A 21663-nucleotide genomic window follows, 5' to 3' on the forward strand; every position below is an offset into this window, starting at 1 on the left:
GAAAGCTGGGGAACAGAGAAGTTAAGTAACTTGCTCAAGGTTATATAATAGCTAAATATATAAGATGATAATATATCCTTCGCAAGACTGTTGGGAACTCTTCATGAGACTGCAAGTGTCTATTGGAAAGTACTTTGCAAATAATCAAGCATTTAACCCCTGTTAGCTAGAATCTCTGTAGATTTCAGTCCCTTTTTTGCCATTCCTGACTCTTCCTCTTCTTGCGCGTACTTCCTTCCCTTGGCGACAGGGGTCGCTGCGGTGAGCGGGCGCTGACAGGTCCCTCTAGCCTGCTGCGCTGGCTGCTCGCTGGTGCCTATAAATTGCAGCCCCGGGCTTAGCGAGGCATCAGTGCACCGCCGCCGGGGCTGGGGTCGGAGCCGGAGCTGTCATTGGAGCTGGACTCGGCAGCTGAAGCTGGGCCGGGGCGGAGCGCCGTGCTGCGCCGGGGCCGCAAGGAGGGGTGTGTTGCTGCCGGGCCACCGCGAGCCGCCCCCAGCCCGCGCGGAGGTGCCCTCCTGCCAGGCCGCCTGCCTCCGCCTTCCGCCTCCCTCCATTTCCCCGGAATTTCAGCCCGGCGCGCCTGCACCCCGGCCCTTCTCTGGGTGGGGAAGCTCCCGGCCGCTTTCCAGCTTCACTCCTTCCTCGCAGGCTGGGCTCCCAGCCCCCTCTCTTCTTTTCCTGGACTGGCTCCCACTCCTTTCGTTCCCCTTCCTTTCGCTGCTGCTCCCTGCCCCTTCCCTTAGCTGAGTCCCAGCTCCTCAGTCACTTTCCTCAGCCAAGGGTCTCAGCCTTCCCTCCTCCTTTTCCTTGCCTGGGGTCCAACCTATCCTGTCCCTTCCTCTGTCTCTAGGGTGCAGTCTCTGCCCCCACCCTCCTTTCCAGGCCTGGAGTTCCAGACCTTTTAGTCTCTTCCTGTGGTCCTTTCTGGGTCCTTGTCCCCTTTCCCCAGTTTGGAGTTCTCCATTGCAAACCCAGCCTCCCTCCATCCCCAGAGATCCGCTTCCACACGAATACCTCTCTAAAACATGAACTTATCCTAGGGACTGCCCTAGTCGGCTCCTACCTGCTGACCCCTTGCTACCTATGTCCCAGGTCTTACTCTCACTTTGCTAACAGTCAAGGCCTGCTGGCTGAGCCAAGGGATCAGCATGATGCCTCTGTGGTCGGTCATCTGTGGCCGCTCTCCCCCGCGAATCTTCCCTTCGTTGCTCGTGGTGGTAGCCTTGGTGGGGCTGCTGCCTGTTCTCAGGAGCCACGGCCTCCAGCCCAGCCCTACTGCCAGCACCATCCGAGGCTCAGAGCCACCCCGGGAACGCTCTATTGGGGATGTCACCACCGCCCCACCGGAGATTCCCCCCGAGAGCCGGCCTGTTAACCATTCCGTCACTGACCACAGCATGAAGACTCGAAAGGCCTTTCCCGTCCTGGGCATCGACTACACACATGTGCGCACACCCTTTGAGATCTCGCTCTGGATCCTGCTGGCCTGCCTCATGAAGATAGGTAAGTCCAGTCTGCTCCGACACTTCTGATGCCACCAGATTGGTGAGCTTCGTGTCCCATCCTTACCACTTGAGGCTGCCCAGGAACAAAGGTCTGGACCACTCCAGCCTCCATCCTGCCATCTTGGTCCTTCTCAAACTTGAACTCCGTAGTCTGAGCCCTCCCAATATTAGAGCCAGCTTTGTGCATGGGAGAAAGCAGGATTAGAGCATGGGATGCTTCTGATACTGGGTACCTTCAGCAAGGGCTCCGGGCCCGCAGGTCTCCTCTAGGCTGGGTCAGACCCCCAGCGGAGCCAGGCACCCAGCTGTGGGTGAGCCAGAGGAGTGTCTTTCAGCACGAGGCACAGTGTGCTCTGTCAACAGCAACCAGTGCAAATTATAGGCTTCATGTACTTCCAGGATGGAGTGTATATCTCCTTGGCCTGTCTGGGGAGTTTAAGTATAGCAGGGGACCCATGTGCTGGAGACCTTGAAGTGTGGTGGAATATGAGGGATCCTTATAGTATCACCTTCCTTTTTCCCCAGAATGTTATCTGTCAGCTTTACCTGCCCAGGCTGGCTGGGAGCCCCTGAGTCAGTTTCCGGCCCAGGAATGCCATCCCTTATACAGTTTATGGGACTGGGGCCCTGGAAATTTCTGAAGTCTGTTTTGGAGGTGGAAGGGGAGTGGAGGAGGTCGAAGCCCAGTCCGGCCCCTGCTCACCTCCAGCTTGGCACCCGGCTGTGTCTCTCAAGGTGCCGTATGGGCTGGCCAGTCATGTTGGCCGCCTGCTCAACCAAGTGGGAGACGGACAAGTGGATTGACTTGGGATGCTCTAGTCTGAAGAGACTGAAATGTTCTTCTTGGGAGAAGGAACTAGAAAAGTTGTTCCCTCCCCTCCCTGGGCTCCCTCCCTCCTAGGCCTGAACACTGTGTTCTGCTGGGTGATTGATGAAATTCACCGGAGGCTGCATAGCCCAGAAGTCCCTGGAAGTGTATGTTGGGGAGGGGGGCGCTTTGAAGGTTGCCTTTGAGTTTTTAGCCTCAGCTGGCTGTGGAAGGCATGAGGAGCTGGGATGCTGCAGATTTGGGTTTGGGGAGTTGGTGACTCTCGGTAGGAAGCCTTGCAGCTTTTCCAAGGGCACGCAGGAGCTGAGGATGCCAGGCTGGTGTGAGGCAGGCTCTGGGACAGGCTGCAGGAAGATACTCTGCTTTGACAGACCCGGTTGCTGGTGTGTAGCTTTGGTGCTGTGATGGTAGCAGGGCCCGTACATGGAGCTGGGCCACCAGCGCCTATGCCCTGATGGCAGCCAGCTTCCTGGTAAAAGTCAAGGACTGGGCCAGAGGAGCTGTGTGTACTGATTCTGACAACAGCATGACCTTGAACCAGCCGGGTCCTTTTTCTGCAGGTGTTGCCCAGCTGTGAAACTGGCAAGAATCTCTAAATTTGACCATACCAGTTGAGTCACGAAACCAGTGACCATGATGTGTCATTTGCCTGTGTGAGATCAGGGGGAGACCTCACAATCACTGTGTATAAATTGCCCTTCTGTCTCCCAACTCCCTGACCTCCCAACGACACCTGGCATTGTGTTAGGGCACCGGGAGCTAGTACACACACTGCCAATCTCAGTACCTTCTACTGGGACGACCCCATGACCACAAAGAGCCTACTCTGGGCAGTGAGGAGTTGGGTCCCTGCAGGCCTGATATCTCTTTTGAATGGGGTCAGGCTTGGCCTGCTTTGTCCCCACCAGAACCTGAGCCAGGGGCCCTGAGCAGCTGGAGAGCAGAGATGATGCCATGGCAAGGGCACCAGTCTAGAAAGTTAGGACTTGGCTTCTCATCCCACCTCCCTCTGTGACCTTGGGCCAGTCATGCCTCCCCATGTGTCAGTTGATCTTTGGCCCCCCCCACCCCCCCCGCCCCCCGGACTGACATTTCTGCCATTCCACTGACTCGGATAACCCTGGCAAGTCATTCAGCCTTGGGCCTCAGTTTTTCCCATTGTAAAATGAGGAGGCTGGATATGATCTCTGAGGGCGTTTGCGGTTCCAAAAGTCTGTGTCTCTGGCTTGGAAGGGCATTCTGAAAACAGAGGAGCCCTAGCACCTGGCCATTCTGGGGACGAGAGTAGAGAGAAGTATGACCAGAATATCTCAAGGGCCCCTGCTCAAGTGGCAAAAGTGAACGCCCATTTCCCCCCTTTCCCTTTGCAGGGAGTGTAGAGTTCAGGTTAGATAAAGGCTCCACCGCTCTGCCCCTTAGCCTTTCTGAGCTGCTGCTTCCTCGTATATAAAATGGGGGAAATAATAGTACCTAGTTACCATGCTGCTGATGTGACAGTGACATAAATTAATGCATGTGAGGCCAACTTGGTACCTCCAGGAAGCACTGAGTGAGTGGCAGCTGCCCCTGTTGGTATTTTAACCACCAAAGGCAAATACATCCCTGCCTCAGCCACCTACGTGCAATCTTCCTGTGAAGTTGGAGGCTTACAAATCTCTCAACCCCAGGCTGCCACAGGGTGTCCTTCCTTAAGGTTTCAGAGTTTTGGGTGTGTCCTACTGACTCGGTTCTTCCTTTCACTTCTTCTGCCTCCCGGCTGGTCCTGGGAGGAGGGGAGATAGATAGCACCAACTGACTTCGGGGACGGGGTTGGGGGCTGAGGCCACGCTCCCTCTGCACGCCCAGATCCCCAAGAACCTAGGAGTTCATTTTGGGGTCTTGCCTGTTCTCCCAGCACCGCAGTGTGGGTAGGAGCTGTGTTGGAGTCCTCATTCTGTCATCTCTGGCAGCTGCTTCCCTTGCAAGGTACCCCTCCTTTAAGAACAGAAAGTGCTGTGTGCAGTTTTCCTTCCTGCCCTAATCATTGAGCAGAGCCTCAAGTAGACCCCGTCGGAGATGGTTGTGGGAGGGTGGGGTTGGCTAGAGCTGGAGTTCTAGAGTAGTGCCTCTGGGCTCTTTTCTAACTGGCCCAGTAGGTGACGTTAGGCCCTCCTCTCCCAACAGTCAGGGATTCTAGACTTTTCCTTGGTAGGGAGGGGCTGGTGTTGTTGGGGGGGGGCAGTTTAGACAATTGGGAGATTTGTGAGAGTGACCCCAAGAAGCTTTAGACTCTGTCTGCTGCCCGCCCCCTCCCCGCCTTGTGATCCGGATCCTGCGTGAATTCCACTTTGTCCCCGGTTCAACCGACTCCCAGGCTAGGGGAGTTCCAAGGGAGAGCCTCACTGTAACCCAGCTCAGCACTGGCACCCTGTGCATCTGTTTGCCCGTATCCCTGATCCGGAACTCCTGGCAGAGTCCTGAGAGCCCATAAAGCAGGTATTCATCTGGTCTCCTGACCAGAGACCCAACAAAAAAGCCTTCCTTTGTCTCTTCACATGTTATAACTTTTTGGGGGGTTTGGTCTTTGCAAGGCGCATCCTGCCATTTCCTCCTTGAACAAGTTGTGTGTCGAGGAGGTAGGGCTCACTGTTGCCCACTTTACATGCATGGATATCAGCCCCAGCGACCGTTGCCTATAAAAATAAGACGAGAACTTCCCTCTCCCACTTCTCAGGAGAGAGGTACAACTTTAAAGGTCACCTTGAAACTGTCTCAAGAAGCCCAGATGGCACGCTCCAAAAAGAAAGGAGTGATCTTTTTCTCTTTGGGAATACAGCTGCCCGGTGGCAGGGCAGTGGGAGGGGAGGGTCAGCTGGGGGCTGGGAGGAAGCTGTCAGGTGCTGAACAGGTGTCTCCAGAAGCATCAGGACACTCAGAGGCCTCGACTGGTCATGTTGCTGGACTTGGTTCAGCTGAGCTCCCGCCCCTGCTCCTGCAGCTCTGGGAAAGCACGGACAGGGTCAGAAATCCTGGGCCCTGCCCCTGCCCCTCAGTGCCAGTGACCGTGGCCAGGCGCCTCGTTTCTCTGGACCTGACTCGCCTCACTTGTAAGGTAAAGATGCTGTTTCTACCTTCAGAGATGGTTGTAGAGGACAGACATGGGAATGCCCAGCCCAGGCCCGGCCTCCGAGGCAGCTTCTAGGGCCTGTTCAGACTCCACCCCTGTGGGCGGTCTTCCCAGCCCCCTCCAGTCCACACCAGTAGCTCTGGCTTCTCCCCCTGAACCCGTTTCCCTTCTTGTTTATCCACAACTTTGGCATGAGGCCTAGCCTGCCCTGTGACATCTCTTCTGTTGGGTGTGTTTGTGTTTTAATCAGAATTACTATTTATTGAGTATCTGCAGAGTAGTGTCAGGCACTTTATAAAAGTGATCTCATTTAATTCCTACTAAAATCATATGAAATAAAGGCTGTCTGTTTTACAGATGAGGAAACAGCTCATAGAGGTTATCTTCTGTGATGTTGAATTGCTGTCTATTTTCTGTTTGAGACTTGGCATTGCCCCTTAGAGGGGTGCAACCCTGTCCCCTGCCCCTCACAGTGGCATCTGCAAGGGCACAGGGCCTTGCACTGAGTAGGGCCCAGCTTGCCACACCTGCACTCAGGAGTTTTAGCACTCTCTCTAGGGGTGGGGCAGGGGTCAGTGGTGGGAGCCCTCTCTGCCGTTGGGGTTCTGTGCCTGGCTTTGGGCCTAACCCCCCCGTCCCCCTGAGTGGCACAGATACAACTCAATCCAGTAGTGAGGCTGGGCCTATCTATCCCTGGTCCTCTGGTAGTGACCCCACCTGCTATCTCTCTGGTGTTGCCCTGTGGTCTGACCAGAGCTTGCTTCTTGGGCAGGGGCGTGCCAATGGAAGGGGGGTTAGCCAGCAGGGGGAGGCTAGCCTTGTGATTGCGATCTTCTACCTCTGGGCTGGAAGGATGCTGGGCTGCTTTCAGTTACCCTCAGGGCCCGGCAGGATCCCCTGAGAGGTAGCCTGTGTGTTGGGAGCAGGCGGCACACATTTCTTTAGCCCTGTAAGGCAGGCAGTATTTAGTAGTATTTATCATTACTACTGTAACTTGTTTCCAAAGCACTTGCATATATAGTATTTAATTCTGATTGTCTCCTTGGGTTAGCAGGGGGCATTGATGTTGCCCATCGGACATCTAAGGACTCTGAGGTCACTTAGCAAGTTAGTGGCAAAGAACACAATCCCTGGACTTCTAATGCAAGACCTCATCCTCTTTTCTGCCTGGCCGACACACTGGGTTGTCATAAAGATCAAGGGGGACCAGAAATCCAAAGGGGCTTTGCAGGCATGTCCACATTGGTAATCTGAATAGTTGCCAGGAGAGATACCAGTTTCTCCAGAGACACCGGAGACACTGGGGGACCAGTAGGAGGAAAGAGCTGAAGGATCAGGGCAGTCTGGGGTGGTCTGAAGCTCAGGCCACATCAGCTCCAAGTTCTTATGAAGAGCATAAGGGCTGAACTCATCCTGGAGACCTGTCATTCTTAGAGCCCCGGTCAGTGGAACAGCACACCTTTGAAATGGAGGGCTTTTCCTTTTCCTTAAAGCATCCATAGGCCCTCTTGGAGGAGAAAGGAGAGGCAGAGAAGTGAATTACAACCAAAAACATGCTGAATGAGGCAGTTAAGAAACCTGAGATATGGTCTTAGCTCTTTGCTGAGCTGTGTGACCTTAGGCAAAGCACAACCTCTCTGAGCTCCTGTTGGGAAATATTTGTAACAGTTTTGTCCACTATTTGTTAATTGCATTAGCTGCCGCTTATTAGGCTCCTATTTCAGAAGCCATGTCAGGTACTTGCACAGCTAGAAAACTTTCTGACTCTGGAACCCGTGTTCTTCATTATGCCTTGACTCCCTTTCAACTCCAAAGTTTTATTTTTCTCATACTCATTTTGAGCAAGGAAGAGTTTTAAGGTTTTCATATTTTCAGTCTTGGCTGCAATCTGTGGCTCCTTTCTTGGGTTTTAGGGGAAAACTGTGACACCTCCTCCCCCCAAGTCCCACCGTGAATTAAAAAGCCCTGCTCTGGGGTGCTGGCATTCAGAAACGCAGGAGAGGCAGGGGCCTGGAGTGGAGAGGCACCAGGCTCCCTTGGGAATGCCAGCCTGTACTGAACTGGCCAGCCAGCCTTCTTCCGTCATCCCCTCACCTGCCCCCTTTCCTTCTGTGGTGGGGAGAGAAGGCTCACTCAGCAAACCCAGGACCTGGGTTATCCCTGAGTCATCCATCACCTGTGTGGGCCTCATTTTGCAGCACTCACACCCCCTGCAAACGTCTGAGTCAGACATGTCTCCCCAAGGTTGTCTGCACACACCGCCCTGGGCCAGACCATCTCTTTAGATGCCGATAAACATCAACTGATACTTTTAGGCAGCCCGTGATTATATGTGGGTATTTTTAATCTTATGGGCTAATCTAATTTTAACTGAACTAAGTTTTGGGCTGGGCCTGGTTCAGTGGGCTCTCCCCTTCCCTTGAGATCATCCTGACTTCATTTTCTTCCCCCTGAAACTCATTTAACAGGAGGGGCCAGTTGGGGGTCTACTAGGTCAGACCTGAGCCCTGAGTTCTAATACTGACTTGCTGAGAATGTGGAGTTCCCCAAATTACCCCCAGCGAGTTCTTTTCTGAAAAGATATGTCCTTAAGCAGCAGCTTGGAGTGAGGTCCAGGACAAGAAGTCCTGTTTTTTGGGAAGCGAGGCTGGCTCACATGGTTGAGCGTCCGACTGCGGTTCAGGTCATGATCTCACGGTTCGTGGGTTTGAGCCCTGTGTCTGGCTCTGTGCTGATAGCTCAGAGCCTGGAACTTGTATGTTTCCCTCTCTGCCCCTCCTCCACTCTCACTCTGTCTCTCAAAAATAAATAAATGTTTTAAAAAATTTAAAAAAAAAAAAAAAAGAGTCCTGTTCTCAGGCCTCTTTCTCAGTCCCTTGGGTGGACACTTCCCCCCCCCGCCCCCCCCCCCAGCCCAGTCTGGCACTTCCACAGTCCTCAGCCTGTTTGAGACCAGGCCACTGAAAGCAGAGCGGTGACCTCACAGCTGTGTGTCAGGCAGAGCCCACGAGCTCACCCAAATAATAAACAGCTAACACTTACATAGCACTTGCCGTGTGCCAGGCAAGGCTCACAAAGGCTGTGTCTTTGTGCTGGTCAGCCAGGACTGGGAGCAGCTTATTGATTTGTCTCTTCAAGCTGGGATGGAAGAGGCAGGTCGGCCGAATCAGCCACCAGGCATTTAGCCTGTGGCCCATCAGGGAACCAAGAAGAGTGAAATGCCGGGCCCTGCTCATTAGGCGCTTCCGGTGTGCCTAGGAGAGAATGGAGGGTCTGTGCTGAGGACAGGCAGTGTTCAGGGACCAACCAGTCCCCGAGGGCAGGAGTGAGTAGGGGAAGCTTCTCAGGAAAAGTAGAACTTGAGCCGGTCTTGAAGGCTGGAGAGAAGGAGAGAAGCATGTGGGACCAAGAGAGTTATTCTTAGCCCACAATCCCCACAAGAATGTAAGCCCCTTGAGGACAGGGCCTTTGTTTGCTTTCTCGTCAGTGCTTGGCACAGACTGAGGCCTCCTGAATATCTGGGGAATGAAGGGGTGCGTGACTGACTTCCACGAAGAGACGGGGTCCATGTGACTGAAGCGTGGGGCAGACAGGAAACCAGTTTGACCGCTCAGAGAGGAAAGAGCAAGAGTTGGAGAGGCTAGTTATCAGACTAAATGCCAGGCCAGGGGTTTAACTGAGCTCCGCAAGTGACACTCAGAGTGCTTTTAGGCATCAGCCTGTGTGTGAGTGGTGCTGCCAAGGCCGCCTCCCTCCCTCCCTCCCCACCTCCCTCCTTCCCTCCCTCTTCACCTCCCTGTGCTTGGCTCTAATTGAGGGTCTGCAGGGGCAACCTCTCTGGGCTGGGTGGGGTCTCTCTAGGAAAGTGTGGGTCTGTTGGTCTGCCCTCCATTTGTATAAGTAAAAGCAAGATACCAGAGCTTCCTCAGGGAACTGCCAAGAGCCCTAATTGAATTATGCTTTTCGAAAACTGGGGAGATTCTTTAAGCCATCAACTGCTCTGTGCTGTGACCAGTGGCCATAAGCCATGCAAGAAGGCAATCTCATTAATTTATGGTTGTGCCTAGACAGGTTGACTTACGGCTTCTCTCTGTTTTTATGTGTGTTAGGAGTGGGGTGGGGCCAGAATCTCCTTTTTGTGGCAGATTTATTTTTAAAATATGAATACATAAAACATGTTTGTGATCAAAGCAAAACAAACAAAAATAAGACAGTACAGAAGGTTACTACGGTAAAAGGTAAAATTTCCCCTCCTCACTTCTCTGATCACCCGACTGACATACTCCCTAGAGTTAACTTTCTTGTGCTGTTTTTCATAAATTCTCTATACATTTATGAATGTGGGTGTGTGTGGGCAGATTTAGTTTTCATAAAGCCCCTTGTGTAAAGGAAAAGAGTTCTAGGCTGGAACCTGGGTCCTAGATCTAGCTCTGCCTCTCCCTGGCATGTTGACCTATGGTAAGTCATTTTCCCTCCCTGGGCCTTAGTTTTCCTGTCTGTCGATTTCAGTTGTTAGGAGGCTCTTCAGGACTTCTCAGCAAGAAAGGCAGTCGAAGCAGGGGGTGCCCCTGCTGTGATGAGCCCTGGACCAGACCCTGAGGCCCTGGGAGGGGGATCTCCACAGCCCATCCTTTGGGAGATGGGACACTGCTCTTAATTAGCCCTGGCTTCAAGAGTACAGAATTCTCAAGTACAGGATCATGGTCCCCTCCAACTCCAGCTCAGGGTTATGGGATTAAATGAATGGGTTCTCAGAGACCCAGCTCTGTTGCTGGGGAAAGAAGACAACACAAGGGAGAAAGCACAAGTGGGGAAGTGTGTGGCTCAGCCTGAGATGCTGGGGGCTTTGGATAGCAGGGGGAGACATAACGGAAGGTTTCCTGAGGGAGGTAGTTCTGAGCAATGAGCCTGGTAAAGAAGAGGAACATCGTTTGGTAAGGCTTGCTGTTGGAAGGGATTCTGGCTTAGGTGGGAGAATGGACTGGATGACTGACTTTTCTTCTAGGATCTAGGTTTCTAAGATACTTTTTAAAAAATTTTTTTATTAAAGTAATCTCTACATCCAACATGGGGCTCGAACTCACAACCCTGAGATCAAGAGTCGCATGCTCCACCGACTGAGCCAACCAGGTGCCCCTAAGATTCTTTCTTTTTTTTTTTTTTTTTTTTTAATTTTTTTTTAATTTTTTTTTTTTTTTTTTTATTTCTAGGAGAGAGAGAGAGACAGCGTGAGCAGGGGAGGGTCAGAGAGAGAGGGAGTCACAGACCGAAACAGGCTCCAGGCTCTGAGCTGGCAGTCAGCACAGAGCCCGATGCGGGGCTCGAACCCACGAACCGCGAGATCATGACCCAAGCGAAAGTCGGACGCTTAACCGACTAAGCCACCCAGGCGCCCCTTTTAAATTTTTTTTTTTTAATGTTTTTTTTTTTTTTTATTCCTAAGATTCTTTCTAAGTCTATGATGGAGTTGAGGGGACTTGGGGATCCCCAAAATAGTCTGCAGACATTGTATATGTGTATTTTTATCAGAGAGAGTAGTAGTAATAGCCACAGCTTTTCCGAGGGATGCGTGGCCCCACAGAGTTGAAGAGCTTCGGCTCTTTGTGCTGTGAAAATTTGAAGTTGGGTAAAGGACTTTCTTTGGGCAGAGTGTAATGGGAGACGGCAGAACTCCTTCTAGGCAAGGGGAATGAACCCTTGTCGGGGTCAGAATGAGTAAGCTGTGTCCTTCGAGAAGAGAAAGGAAATTGACCCTGTAAAGTTGAAAAAAGCTTTTCTGGATTGGAGATCAAAGCAGATACAGCAGACTCCTGTGCAGGTGGGGCAGGTGTGGGGTTCCTTCTACCCCTGGGGTCTGCTAAGTTTCTGTGGTAGTTCCAGTCCACACCCCAGGAGGTAGTTCAGGCCTCTGGCCCTTTGTCCTAAAGTGACTAGGGCCCAAACATACCCCTGAGCCTCTGTTAGGGGAAGCAGCTACCTTTGAGGCAGCAGAAGCAAGGGGTTGCCTCTGGAGGGGACAGGCTTTGAGGGCGCAGTGCTAGGAAGCCCCTGTTGGCCTCTGCTGTTTCCGGGACTGGGGATCCCTGATCTCCTGCTCTCACCCTATTTCTGAAAGTAAAGTAGAGAATATTTTTCTGCCTGTAGAATGCTAGAGGTAGAAAGAACCCTATAGTAACCTGTGGTCCCGGGGCCCAGAGGGGAGACGGAGATGCTTTGGTCCCATCCTCTCCTTTTCCAGTTGAGGCCCATAGAGGGTGTGCCTAGAGCCACACGTGAGTTAATGGCTGAGGGAGGGCTTTCCCTGCTCTGTTAACTAATAACCTGGGGCCCTCTGGGCAGTAAGAGCTGGACCAAGAGGAGGGGCTGTGGTCTTTGGCTTGTTGTTGTTTCCTAAGCCCTGGTAACTCTGATGGGCCCTTTAAGCCTAAGAAGGGCAACTTCCTGCTGGAGTATCTGCCCAAGAGCTATTCTGGCAGGAAAGCCACTTGGCCTTGGCCACATAGGCCCTTGCAGGAGAACCAAGTGCAAGACTTTGTACTCCGTCACAAGCCAGCGGTGAGCCGGCTTGCTGTGCTTTTTATAGCATCTTTGCCATCAAACCAGGCATCGAGATCTTATCTTTTGGGTTCTGGGCCAGGGCCCACAGCAATCCAGATGCTGTACCAGGTAGGCAGGACGCCTGCTTGAGGCTGAGCTAGCTCACCTCGCTGAGGACAGCCCAAGACTCACATTATGTCCCAGTGGAGGAGGGGAGCAAGCAGTGCACCCCAGCCTCCCCTGGCCAGCCTGGCTGGTGACCAAGCAAGGATGCATGAAAACCACTTCTTTTGAGGAACTCAGGGACTGGTCTGAGAAAGGCCATATAGGCATAGCACAGTCGGGCAATAGAAAGTGGGTGTGATTTGAGGTGCAGATGGAATCATGAGGGTTTAGAGGAGGCAGAAAGATCTTCCCACCTGAGGATGGGGGGAGGGGTGTTTGTGGAGGTAACAGTTGAACTAACCCTTGAAGGATAAGCAGGAGTTAAATGAGATGCTTGAGTGAAACAGGTCTTACTGGGCACAGCCAGAAGCTTCTAGTTGGGGCAGGACCTCTGGATTATAGAGGCGTAGCCCAGAGCAGTTTCTTTGGAAATATAATGGTTAGGAACACAGGCTTTGAAGCGCCACAGACTTGAGTTCAAATCTCAGCTCTCCCACACCGTGGCACCAGGATTTGGGGGTAAGTCACTTCCCCTCCTGGAGTCTCAATTTGATCCCCTGCGACATGGTGTAACACCTGGCAGATGTCGGAGGGATTCAGGGAGAGTACCCTCGTAAGATGGCTGTCACAGAGCCTGGCACATCCTGAACATGCGATAAATGATGGCACTTAGGAGTCCCTCTAGGATCAGGAGGAAGGGAAATGCTGGCTTGTTTTCTCTGGCTCTGGAATTGCCCAGCAACTGAATAATCATTCAGCAAGACTTACTGATGCCCTGCCGTGTGTCCAGTGCTGTGCTAAGTGCAGTGAGGTGGCTGTGGATAAATAACATTTATCCTTTTAATGAGCGCGCTCCTGAGGTGGCTAGAGCACTTTGCAGTACACAGCAGGAAACCAGGGGAGATGCCATTCTTCTCCTGTTTACGAATGAGGACGCTAGGGTCCCGAGAGATTAGGTGCCTTGCCTAGGAGCGGAAGGCCGGACTGTGGCACAGCCGAAGCCAGACTCAGGGCTTCCCATTCCAAGTCCTGTGCTGTTTCTCCTGGATAACAGTCATTTCACCATGTAGCTGTAGTAGCAAGACTTATCACTTGAAACATTTAATGAGCAAAGCACGATTTTGTATGACAACTTGATGTGTAGCTATAAAAGCACTAAATTTTGCAGAACAGATGATGGTTTTTAAAATAGGCCCAGCTCTGACGAAGTGCCAGGTGAACTGTGCCCGTGTACAGAGCAGAAGGTTCTGCCACTTTTGTAACTGCACCTCCCTGGCCGAGCCTCAGTTTCTCCAGTGAAATGGATAATGTGCGTAAAGCTCCAGGCACATCGGACGCTCTCAGAAAAGGGAGTTGCCACTATGATAGGAAGGTGTGAGAGCCAGAGGGTATTGGGCAGTGCTGAAAGTCACCAGGACTGGGGTGGGCGTGCAGATGAGATCTTGAGCTGAAATGTCTGGGGATTGGTCTTCAGTTGGGAGGGGGAGACACATTCAGTGAACACTGATTCATGCTTCATAAAGGCTGTGCTGAATGAAGATGGAAAGAGGAAAAAATATAATCCTAGCCTCATGGGAGAGGCTGACATCTACCCAAGCACTTGGGGTGTGCTGAGAGGTGCCACAGCAGGGCCCCACAGGGCTGTGGGTGCTCAGGAGGCTTTGGGTGGGGGGTGGATCAGAGAACATCCCAGAGCTTCGAGCTGAGCCTTGAAGGTTGAGCAGCAGTTTGCTCGTATAGAGGGTGGAGCTGGAGAAAGGCACAGAGACATGCATAATGCAGAGCCATAGATAACACAGAGCCAGTGACCTTTGCTTGTGAAACCCATTGGGGCATTTTTCACCCCCTTAACCTCAGCTCCAAACATACTTCACCTGCCTGGCGGGCTGGGTGGAGAAGCGGAGCCGCCCTGCGAGGCTCCAAGCTCCAGTGTAGGATGTTGCCAGATGTAGACAGTAAGCAGGTGAGCTACTGTTGTCTGAGACCCACCGAGTGCCTGGCCTTGTGCAAAGGGCTCCACGTGACACATGGTTGTCTGAGTGTCACGGCAACCCTGAAGGGTACGAGTTCTGGTGCCTGCCTTTATCCAGCTTACAGCCACCCCGGGGAGTGGAACGGGGAAGAAAAGTACCCAGTGAAGCTGTCCCACTGTCTCAGCGCCTAGAAGGACTTCAGGGGGAGGAGAGATGTGGCTGGAACGAGGAGGCAGAGGCCTTTGTGCAGGTGTCTTCACAAGACCTTGAGAAGGGGAGGGGAAGTGGTGGGTCAGCCGAGGGTCGTAGCACCAGCCAAGGCTCTGAGCAGTCGGTGTGAGTGGGCACCCAGCCGAGGAGGGGGGAAGAAGGGGCTAGAGAGGAAGGCCCACCAGCTGCAGGGGAACTCGGGGCTGGGGGTTGGTGAGACATCAGATTGGGTGGGTGGGCTAGGCTGGATTCCCAGGCATTTAGAACTCCAGTCAGAGGGCTGGTCAGGCCGCTGAAAGGCACGATCGCACACATCGATGCTTACCCTTCGCTCCATTGCCACCTCTGCTCTCCTTGTCCAAGTCACGAGCATCTCTAACCTGGTGACTCTGGTGGCCTCCTGAATGGTCTCCTGGCGGCACTCCCCTCTGCCTGTAATGAGCTCTGCACAGAGCAGCCAGGGGCATCGTTCAGAAATGGAAACAGAACTGCCATTCCCCTGCTTAAAACTTCTCAGTGCTTCCTGATGAACTTGGGGTGAAATCAAACCCAGGAGAGGTGTGACATATACCTCTCTCAGCTTCTCTGCCTGTCGCTCATCTCCCGACCTCACTCGCTCCAGCCTTCCTGGGTTTCTCAAATGCACCAGCCTCGCCGGACCTGCTCCTCCACTTGCTCTCGCCAGCCCGGAGGACTGCCGCAGGCTCCCTGCCCAGGCCCTGGATCAGATGTCCTCTCTTCAGAGAGGCCTCCCTGGCCACCGAGTCTAATGTGTAGAAGACCCCTCCTCTCACATCAGACACTGTTCTGGGTGCTGAAGACACAGCCAGGAGCAAGACAAGGAGGCTCCTGGTGTCGGGGTTCACAGGGAAGTGTGGGGTGTTGGACAGTGGACACAACAGCGTCAGGCAGTGATAAGTATCCTGGAGAAAATAGATAGGAGAGAGGTGTGCTACTTTGGATGGTTAGCTAAGCCTGTCTAAGGAGGCCGCCTCTGAGCTGAGCAAATGACAAGAAGGAGCTGGCCTTTCAAAGACCAGGGTCCCTGGAGAGGGTGCATTTGTGGAATCTGGAGTAGAGAGAGAGAGGGAGGGAAGGAGGTGTGTTGTGAGAATCTAGGTGCTTTGTGCAGCCACTGAAGTCTTTTGATCAGGGTGACGTGGTCCGAGCTGGGGAGGGGTGCGCAGAGCAGCCTGGGAGCCCGAGGTGGAGAGTTGGCTCCGGCTTTGGGCTGGCCACAGTAAACCGAGCAAAGCAGGTCTCTGGCCCACCACCCACGGCCCAGGTCTGTGAGAGCAACGTGAAGCTCCTAAACAGGCTCCTTCCTGTGGCCGGGCCAGCAGTGGGATGGAAGCTCCAGCCTGGGAGAGTCCTTGCCAGGGAGGGGTGAGCAGGGAGCGGAGCAGGAGGGGGTGAAGGCACATGAGGAAGGGAGGGGCTGAGCGGACCCAGGCTCTGCTGGACTCCTGCCCCCTCCTCCTCTGCCCCACCCCGGTGCCCACCTAGGGCACCAGACCTGTCCTATGCGAGCCTTGGCGCGGCTGAGCACCGGGGCTCTGACATGCCTGTTCCCTGCTGAATCCTATGATCCCATGTGGCTTGGGGGACTGCCAGGCCCGGAAGCACCAGGCCGAGAATCAGAGAAGTGGACTTTACTGTTGGGAGGGATCTAGGGTCTGAGTGAGGGAGGAGACTCCAGGAGGTGAGATGGAGAAAACATAAGGGGGTTGGGGGTCAATAGGCTTAGACTGGAGTGCCGGCTCTTGCAGCAGTGGGGGTGGGGCCTGGCGTGTAGACCTGGGGACGGTCACTGACAGTGCTGTGGAGAACATGTAATGGAGCCAGGCCCAACCCCCTCATCTCACAGAGGAGGAAGCAGAGGGCCAGAGGAAATGACTTGCCCACAGACTGCAGTGGGCGGTAACAGAGCTGGGCTTAGTTCAGGTCTCCCTACCTCTAGTCCAGAGCCCTTCTGTGATGGTGTAAGTGTGGGTCTTCTTTCCGCCACCACTCCCTCTGGAACGGCCCCCTGTCCCCTCTGCAGGTGAGGTGGCTGCCCCTGACTCCCACATTCTCTTCAGCTCGCCTCTGAGCCCTTACTGTGTGTGTGTGTGTCAGCAGTGTGGGCAGTGGCTCCCACCCTTGTGGGAGCTGACAGTTGTGTGTGGGAGACAGACGTGTAAACAGCTACAATACAAGACAGGCTGAAGTGACACAGGGAGGCAGCACAATGCAGCGTGGGCCCTGGTGGTAGACGAGTCTCAATTCTGGCACTGCCGCTTAGAATGTAGCAGTGACAAGGCCTGAGCCGAAATCGGGAAAGATCAAGCAGGCCTCTGATTCAGCATCCAGGAGTGTGGACACTTTCTCATGGTGATGGGAACTTCAGAGAGTTTGGGGTGAGGCATGACCACAACCGGCCGGTGTTGAGGATGAAGGTTCTCCTGGCAGGTGGAGCATGGACTAGATGACGTTTCTCACAGTGTTCTTGGCTCTGGGAATCTTCCGCCTCCTCCCTCCATAGATAATTATCCTTCCTAAGAAACTGATCAGATGGGAAACTGCAGGAAATGCTTTGGGACAAGGATTGTGTAGGAGTTGGCGGGGGGGGGGGGGGGGGGGGGGGGGGGGACGAAAAGGATGTAGCAGGAGGCAGGATCCATGCCTAGCAGCAGGCGGTGGCTCCCTTGGAAGGAGGCGGGACGGGAGCCTGGGCAAGCTTGGAATTTAAAGCCAAGTGGGTGGCTCCGGGGGGAGCCAAGTTCCTCATAGTTCCTCTGCTCCCCTGGTGGGAAAGAGGGGTGAGGTTACTGGCAGGGTCAGCTTTTCTGAGTCCGTGTGGGGCAGTGTGGTCCAGCAGCCTTCGCACTGGGCCAGGCTGTCTGAGCCAAGCCCAGGCCTGGCTCTGCTACTCAGCTGTAACTTCCATGTCTGAAATTCCATCATCGTGGGTCAGGGCTGGTTATGGCGAGTGGGTGTGCACTGGGCACCCTCTCCTGGCACACAGCACACCTCGTATCTCAGCTCCCTGCAGGCCTGAAGCATTAGTTGAGGGCCTGACCTCTGCTCCCCACCGGCCTTGCTGGGTAAACAGCAGCTCCCGGTGCACCAAGGCTCCACTCCGTGTGAGCAGGTGACTAAACCACAGCCACCAGTGATTAGCAGTGATGGGCAAGCAAAGGCAAGGCCACCGGCGCAGGGGCCCGGATGGTGGAGATTCAGCTCATCCTTTGGTACAGTCAGGGTCAGTAGAGCCCAGTGGCTTCAGCTTTTCAGAGTCCGACAGACCTGGCTTTGAATCCCGACTGCATTCCTGCAGCTATAGGATGTTAGGCCGAGTACCTGACCCGTGAACATCATTTTTCTGTAGATAATTCTCCATTGCGTGTTTTTTTAAACCTTTTCCCCCCTCTATTTCCTTGAGGAATAACATATGTATTTACATATAGCTGAGTGCACTAACCTTAAAGTGAACGGTGGTTATTTACAAATGTTTGCAACCTGTTGACAAGCCAATCAAGATAGAGGATATCTGTATCCCCCGCTAAGGTTCTCTCCTCCCCTTCCAGCCTGTACCCCCACAGTCCTCTGAGGTAACCGCTGTTCTGACTGCTGTCATCATCAGTTTGTTGTACCTGTTCTTGACCTTGATATAACTGGAAGTCAGACAACAGTATTCTTTTGTGTCCGGCTTCTTTCTCTCGGCTTATTGAGGAAGTTCCTCTTTGTCGTCACATGAACGAGAGTTTGTTTTCTCTGTCGCTGTGCAGCACTGCCTCATATGAATGAGTCCCAGTGCTTCCACTCTTCTGCTAATGGTCATTTGAGTTGGTTCCCGTTTTTGACAGTTATGAATAAAGCTGCTATGAACATTCTTTTTTTTTTTTAAGTTTATTTATTTTGAGAGACAGAGCAGAAGAGGGGCATAGAGAGAGGGGGAGAAAGAATCCCAGGCAGGTTCTGTGCTGTCAGCGTGGAGCCTAATGCGAGGCTCGAACTCACCAACCATGAGAGCATGACCTGAGCCACAACCAAGAGTTGGATGCTTAACCGACTGAGCCACCCAGGTGCCCCAAAGCTGCTATGAGCATTCTTACTCTCCACAGGGTTTTGTGATAATCAAAGAAAATAATTGATTACAGTAAAGTATTTATTTTTTTAAGTGTGTTTATTTATTTTGAGATAGAGCAAGAACGCAAGTGCACCTGAGTGAGAAAAGGGCAGAGAGAGAGAAGGAGAGAGAGAATCCCAAGCAGGCTCTGCACTGTCAGCGCAGAGCTCAATGAGGGGCTTGAACCCATGAAGCCATGTGATGATGACCTGAGCCGAAACCAAGAGTTGGACACTTAACCCATTGAACCACCCAACCCCCTGTAGTAAAATGTTTAATACTGAGTTTGGACGTAGAGCAAGTGCTCAGAAAAATGTCCTCCCAGATCTTCTTGTTGTCCATAAAAAGGAAACAAAATTCAAATGAAACCTAAGTATATAAAGAAACAGTGCAAGTCCTATCCCTTTTACTCACTTGCTCCTTAGAGCTGATCACTTCACAGTTCTGAGTGTCTGCCTGGACTTTTCCCTAGCCTTGTGTGAAGTTCTTTTTAATAAAAATAGTTTCAAAGTAGTAATTATGCTGTTCATACTCTTTTGCAACTTACTTTTTTCATGAAGTCTGGCTTTTTGAGATTCACCTTATCTGCATTAAAGGAGCAGCACCGAGAGGGACAGGCTGGAATGAGCTCGGGGCCTTCTACTCAGACCTGGCAGGGCTGCTCTCAGGACTTCCTCCATGTGGAACCCAGGGTTTGGTTTCTGGAACCCTGGGTGTAAAGTCCTGGCTCTGTCGTGCCCTGTCTGGGTGTGTTCTTGGGCTTAAATGTCCTGAGCTTTGGTTTTCTCATCTGTAATGCAGGAGAGCCCACACCTGCCTCATAAAGGGCTGCCGTGAAGCCCAACTCTAAATGTGGTGATGTCTAGGAAAGATCAATGTCAGGGTAGGAGATAACGTATAGCAAAGTACAAAGTGGAAAGTGCAGGGTGGAAAGTGACAAACATATGCTGCTTACTCTGTAAAATCAAGGGCTGTCAGAGCCAGAAGAGCCTCTGAGACGCTAACCCTGCCCGCCACCTTACATGTGAGGAAACCGTGGCCCAGGGAAGGCTGCAGAGCCAGAACCAAGCCCGGGGGGACATCAGCCCTGCAGCTGCCCAGTGGCGGGGGTGCCCATCCTCCTCTGGTCCAGGAGGGTGGGGAAGCAAGCAGGTGGGGCAGAGGACATGCCGCAGTCCAGGCCACAGCACCTTTTCCATCCTAACTGTGCCCCCAAACAAGGACCTCTGTCCATTCCCCGGCCCCGCAGAGCTCCCTCCCTCCCCCTAAGAAGCACCCCTGCTCTCTGCCTCCCTGCAGATGACAGCCTGGAGTTGAGTAGTCTCTTAGACGTCTTGTAGTTTGATGTTTGGATCTCCTGAGCCTTCGCCCTCCCAGCTTTTATCTTATAGAAAGGGCTCCCCCAGGCCTGTGAGCAGATGGTCTAGGCTGAGGTCAGGGATCTGGGAACAAAACCCTGACCAGTATAGGCTGGGCCCTGTGCCCCATTCACCCTGCTCCTCCCATGGAAGAATTGGCATGATAAGATTTGCCTGGAACGGGCCCAGGTGGGCCCCACTCTCCCCCGTGTTTGGCCACTGCACTCAGTACCAGGCACACCGAGGTGGAGGCGGCTCTTTGTGCTCTGGCTCCCGCCTCTTCTGGAGCCACAGCTCTTTATGAAAGCACCTGTGGCGGTGATATCAGGTTGCTGGGCAGGGCCGCTGGGAGTGCCCTGTTGGTCCAGGGTGGGGTGTGAGCCCGCGTATCCACTTTCAGGGCGAGGTTGTGGAGGGACACACGTTCTGATGGCAGCGAACGGTGATATTACAGACGCCCCGCACAAAGCGTAGGAGGCACTGCCACCACATGCCGGAGTTCTTGCCTTGCTTGTCACCATTCTGGGCCCTCTGCCTTAAGCATCTTGGGTGGGCCTCACCTGACCCAGTGAGGTGGGGAAGAGGGGTGTCCTCATTTTATAAATGAGGACCCTGAGGCTTGGAGAGGTTAACCAACTTGCCCAGGGTCCTGTGCACAAGAAAGTGGTGGAACCGAGTGACCTTGAATGCTAGGAAACCAGGTGAGAGAGTCATTTGAGGTTACCCAGCCCTCTCTCCTAGTGGTTGAGCAAACCTGAGGTCCAGAGTTAGGGCACGTGGGGATTAGCACTCAGGGCCAGTATTCTTTCCCTTCCGTTGATAACAACCATAGTAGATACCATAGTGAGGCCCCCAGCCTACTCCTTTGAACATCCTGAGACAGTCCAGTTAGGCCCATCGTTTGGAGAGTCAAGAAAATAGTTATCCACCTTATTCTTCCCGTGGCTCAGATGAGGAACCTGGTTGAGAAATGCCCTGGGGGACAAGTACCCGTCAGCTCTGGTGTCAGCTTCCTGGGCTTGACTCTTGCTTGGCCTTGCCACTTACCAGCCTGGCGGCCTTGCCCAAGTAGCCCGGCCTCTCTGAGCCTCAGGTTCCTCGTCTGTGATGTGAGTGTGATAGTGCCTCCCTCACTGGGCGGTTTGAGGATTCAGGAGCCCTCAGTGAGTGCTGTGATCATCAACGTCCCCATCTCATGCAGAAGCCGGCGACTGAGCTGATCAGAACCAGGGCTCCAGCCTGAGTTCTGGGCCCTTCTTGTCTGGCCCTGCAGTGCTTGTTCCTGCTGCCACAGGCAGCCCCACCTCTGTGCCACATGCAGGGTTATATGATGGGCCCTGCTTAGGTGGAAGCAGGTGCTGTTGGAGGCTTTCTTCGCTTCTTCCTGGGCATAGGACAGGGACTTAAATGGGGCACGCCAGTGGCAGGCAAGTAGGCAGGCCGTCAGCCTCTCAGCCTGCCTATATCTTGCCCCTCTGTGCTCAGCTCATCACCGATGGGCTCCTGCCATCAGCCAGGCCCTCACTGCATAGCCACGTGGGGGCTGGACTCCGGAACCTGCAGATGAGAGTGGCAGCAGGAAGCAGTTACGGGCCATTTCCTGTCGACCAGTGTGGTGTGAAGGCAGAGCTCAGCCTCTGGGATGAGGCAGTCCTGGGATCAAGTACCAGTCTTGTTACTTACTGGCTGTGTGCCACTTGGGCAAGTTCTTTAAACTCTGGGCCTCAGTTTCTCCCCTGGAAAATGGAAATGGTGTCTACTTCACGGCATCGCTGAGGACAAATGAGAAAGCACAGAGCTTGGTGACAGTTCTCCCTTCCCATGCCGGCATGTGGCTAGCAGGCTGCACGGTGTCCCCCAAGGCGG

At 53.4% G+C, this 21663-nt stretch overlaps 1 protein-coding gene across 1 annotated transcript in view; it reads left to right on the forward strand.

The window, feature by feature from the left end:
* The first annotated feature begins 364 nt into the window (after positions 1-364).
* Positions 365-21663, forward strand: part of SLC9A1 (solute carrier family 9 member A1) — a 49488-nt gene continuing 28189 nt past the window's right edge. Inside the window, exon 1 of the mRNA XM_039232096.1 lies at positions 365-1506. Within this exon, the coding sequence (XP_039088027.1) occupies positions 1152-1506 (355 nt within the window). The 5' untranslated portion in view covers positions 365-1151. The remainder of the gene's footprint in view (positions 1507-21663) is intronic.

The sequence above is a fragment of the Hyaena hyaena genome, unplaced genomic scaffold, assembly GCF_003009895.1.
Source record: "Hyaena hyaena isolate Hyena2069 unplaced genomic scaffold, ASM300989v1 scaffold_3, whole genome shotgun sequence".
Lineage (NCBI taxonomy): Eukaryota > Metazoa > Chordata > Mammalia > Carnivora > Hyaenidae > Hyaena > Hyaena hyaena.